The 4,403-nt window shown below is 39.4% G+C and overlaps 1 protein-coding gene across 1 annotated transcript; it reads left to right on the forward strand.

Moving 5' to 3' along the window:
• Window positions 1-657: 657 nt before the first annotated feature.
• LOC310799284 (zymogen granule membrane protein 16-like) lies at window positions 658-3,767 on the forward strand (the record flags this gene model as incomplete). Its single annotated transcript, XM_083661876.1, has 5 exons — window positions 658-709; window positions 1,723-1,849; window positions 2,034-2,133; window positions 3,401-3,493; window positions 3,585-3,767. The coding sequence occupies 5 exons, from the start codon at window positions 658-660 to the stop codon at window positions 3,765-3,767; spliced, it is 555 nt and encodes a 184-aa protein (XP_083518002.1).
• Between the last annotated feature and the right edge of the window lie 636 nt (window positions 3,768-4,403).

The following is a 4,403-nucleotide window of genomic DNA, read 5'->3' on the forward strand; positions in this document are numbered from 1 at the left end:
GTGTGCATGGTATAGCCTAAATAGCCAGCCTCTTAGTAAACACGGCCCTGACACTGTTACTTTGGCTTTTAAAAAAAACACTGATTTGAACAGGCCTATCTATGCCTACCCAGCCAAGACACATTGCAGCACTGATAAACAGAGCTGATGATGGGTCCCTGAGAATAAAGCTGCTTTTGACTTCCTAAAAAAGATCATGGCACAAATATCCATTGGCCTGTAGTAGAACTTGTACAACAGTGCATTGGCAGTTTTAATTAATAGGCATGAAAATGATTGAGGTGACATTACTTTATTGTTCCCAGTAAACAGTGTCATGTCAGCAATGTAACTGTCTCCATGAATGATCTGACTGTTCATCACACGTGTAATCTCTGTACCACAGCATTCTGTACTGTACAATGCCTCTGTATCAGCGCTAACTTATCTATTATGATGTCAGCTCTCTGTGCATCATAATAGCAGCACCATATAAAATACTGTATCAATCTCTTCCTCTTCTAAGTGTATCCATGCGCCCTTGTTGCTTGAGATCTTAAATAATATATATTCAAGTAAGCCGAACTTCTGACTCAAGAACTTTTTACTTTACTTTATTTTTACATCTGTGAGAAAGAGTGGGTTTCTGTGCTGATTACTTTCTCTGAACGCCTTAGGATGTTTGCCTTCCTGTTCCTTGCTGTGATGTGTACCAGTTGCCTGGCAAAATGTAAGTAGTCCATTGATCTGGAGGAACTGCTTTCACTTCTACACTTCAACACTTGTACCTCTAGAGTGAAATTTTTATACAGGAACAAGTTTCTTAATGCTAGTTCTCTGAAATGACTTGCCTCCAGTCTAATCTTATGCCATTATGACTATGGTTGCAGTGTATGGTACTCTGGTCTAAAGGCAAATCTTAAACAGAAACTCCAAACTGCACAGAACAAAACCATAAGGTGTGTCTTCACAATAGGTTTCATATTGGCGCTACTGAGTTTAATAAACTTGGTTGGTTACCGATTGATTTAAGGGTGAAGCAACTTAAATTGTGTCACATATATCGCATTTTAAACAGCCTTAGCCCTGGTTATCTCAAGGAAGGTGTTGTAAGAACAAGTGAAATGCTTTCCTATAATACCAGATCTGCCCAATATTCAATTCAGAAACCTATTGCAGGAAGCCAAACCCAAACCTCATTTCGTAACACTGCTATCAACTTTTGGAATAATTTACCTGCTTCAGTGCAAGGCCTAAACACTGTGAATGTCTTTAAACGTGCTCTCAAGACTCATCTGAAAAACGAGATGTTGACTAGACAGTAATTGCAACACCTTCGCTGAGATCCCATTTGTATATACCAGATGTATATTTTATGTGTCATTGATAGACAGTTATTTTTTCTGTTTTTCTTTTATGAAGTACATTGTGTAATACTAAGGTTTTGATGTTTGAAGGACCCCAGTGGAAATAAGCAGGCTTCTAGTTTGTAACTTTAAGCTGCTTTACTGGGCTATCCTTGGACCATTTTATTCTTCGATTTACATAATGTGTACTTTTTTGTACTACTGTATTAATGTAAATGTGTAATGCTTTTATGTACTTTTGATCCGAACCAAATGAACCAAAGCAAACCAAATACCGTATCCTTCTAATAACACCTTTCTATGAGGAGCTGTGTCAAGTCAAGAAGTAAGCCTATTTCCTTCTCTTCTATTCTAACTTGTCTTTTCGCCTCTCCAGCCATGTCAGAGTACTACTCCTTCTCTGTGCCTGTTGGGGCTGGGTCTGGCAGTGCCTTTTCCTCCAAAGGAGATGGACTAATCACAGGGATCAGGATCTGGGAGGTCACCAACTCTTACGTAGTTGGGTGAGTCAAGTCCACAGTCTCTCCCCCACCTCTCTCTTTTTATCCCTCCAGTGTCCAGCCAGCTGCATTATCGCTTTCTCTCCTCTCTCCTTATAACTACTGTCTCCTCCTCCAGTATGAAGTCTATTATTTAACCCTATTGTCTCTCTCCTTCTCTTTCTCTCTCTCTCTCTCTCTCTCTCAGAATCCAGTTGCGTTATGGTCTCATATGGTCTGAACGGTTGGGTCGCAAACAGGGTGGCGGTGTGCAGATAGACCTACGTGACGGAGAAGCCATTGTTCAGGTCAGAGATTTAAATTAAATTAGATTAATGTGACATGACTTGACAATATCATCCGTCACTATAGTATTGATTATGGTGGGTGAAGTCTGATCCAGTCAATGTAGGCTACCTCAAAAACTTAGCTTTTTTTGAAGTATATAGCCTCTCTTTTCCCCCAGTTGATCTTATGCAACAGCATAGACCTTCGAATCCACCCACTGCATGGAGTTGAGTTTGGCTGCTCTTCTGAATATCAGGCTAGCACTAGCACTGATAGCCTGTGATATATATATATATATATATATATATATATATATATATATATATATATATATATATATATATATATATATATATATATATATATATATATGTCTAGACTAGAGTTAATATTTTTAATAAAGCATGACATTATTCTAACATAATATGTTTGGGTACAGTATATTCTATGGTCCGAGAAATATTGCAACAATAGTATTCTCAAAGGTATGCATGTATCACACATTTTTTTCTATTAATATATCATAACATATAGACTACATTATACTGTACTGTAATTACTTTTATGTGTTACAAGCAACTATATATTATCAACTGTGTTAACCTCATACTAATTGGCAGACCTGGTTCTAGAAAAAAATTACTTTTTTTATTTGAAGTTAGTGGGGGTGCACCAGAGCATGTGAGCGGAGCGGAGCGGGGGGATTTTGGCTTGAGCGGAGACCAGAGCGATACCAGAGTGAAAGTTGGAGCGGCACCGATCACCCGCTCAGTCCCGCTCCAGTTTCGATCACAACATGTTCGAACCAGAATGCATCCCTGCGTGGCCATGTGCACGCCCACTATTTTCTTGCCAGCTGCTGCGAGACAAGAAGGAGGAGACTCATGCCTTGACTGAAGACAGACAAATGTTTGTTTATTGATGTAATAAAAACATGTTCAATAATAGACTGAGACTCCTCAGGCTATTATTGAACATGTAATAAGCGGTATAGGCTACTTATTCCTTTTCTGCCTCGCGCTCCTGCATCTCCCCAGTGGGGCTGCTATGTGCGTAATTACGCAGCGTACTGAGAGCTGAGTGATGGCGCTCTGTTTGAAGTTGAATTTTGTTGCACCAGCACACCTTTTCTTTATTATCTTTTTTTCATTCGTTTTCTATTCATACATCGAATCCGACCAATTTAATTCATGAGAGAATTGTGAGTATCTATTTTGTATTATCAGCCACAGATGCACATTTCAACCCCATAGAACCGGGCTTGCTAATTGTGTATATCTCTTACAGGTCTCTGGAAAATACCACCCTGGTAACTACATCTATCAGGTTGCATTTGTGACAAACAGAGGGCGCTCTCTGACTGCCGGACAGCCATCGCAGGTCAGCCTTAACTTCTAGCCTGCCTGTGTATTATTATTATTAGCAATATTCATGATGGTAATCATTACTATGTGTCCATTCTTTGTTCCAGATCTCTTTTGGCTTCTACCCCACCCACCCAGACACAGAGCTCAGAATGCTGAGCGGGCGCTTCAACGGCCATGGCATCACGTCACTGGGAGCTCACTGGGGAATGGCCCACATGGAACAAGGCAATGATCTGGACTACATGGAGCAAAGCAACGCAAATACAACCAGTGTTGGGAGTAACTAGTAACTACTTACTAATTTAACTATTTTTTGCAGTAACTAGTAATCTAACTACTGTACTGTAATTACTTTTTCAAATTCAGTAACTAAATTACAATGACATGTAATGAAATGTAATCGGGCTTCATCATGTGAAAATAGTGAACAACTGCAGTCAGAGGATTATCTGGTTTATGATTCAGAACTATGTTCCTTCCACACACCGCAGCTGCAGCCATCGGAGGTGGTAAAGCAGGAAGTAACACAGGTGTAACTAATAACATTAATGAGGGCCCTGGCACTTGAACACCTAAATGGAATGGAACCATCATTAATGGTATTGGTTACACCTGTGTTACTTCCTGTATTACCACCTCAAAACCGTTGCTGTGAAAAGGGTCTATAAGCAAATGTTCAAGAATCCCATGCATGCAGGTACAAATGATAAGACAAAAGGTACTTTCCCTAGTAACTAATTACTTTTATTATGCAGTAAGTTTAAAGGAATACGATTACTTTTTGAGAGAAGTTATTTAGTAACTAACTAATTGAGAAAAAAACAAAATAAAAACGGGGGATCGAAATATAATTTTCCCCCTGCTTCAAATGTTTTATGGTCACTCACGATTCAGTAGCTGGCTGGTTGGCTTCGTTTCAGGCT

This window comes from Poromitra crassiceps (assembly GCF_964638095.1).
Source record: "Poromitra crassiceps genome assembly, chromosome: 1".
NCBI lineage: Eukaryota > Metazoa > Chordata > Actinopteri > Beryciformes > Melamphaidae > Poromitra > Poromitra crassiceps.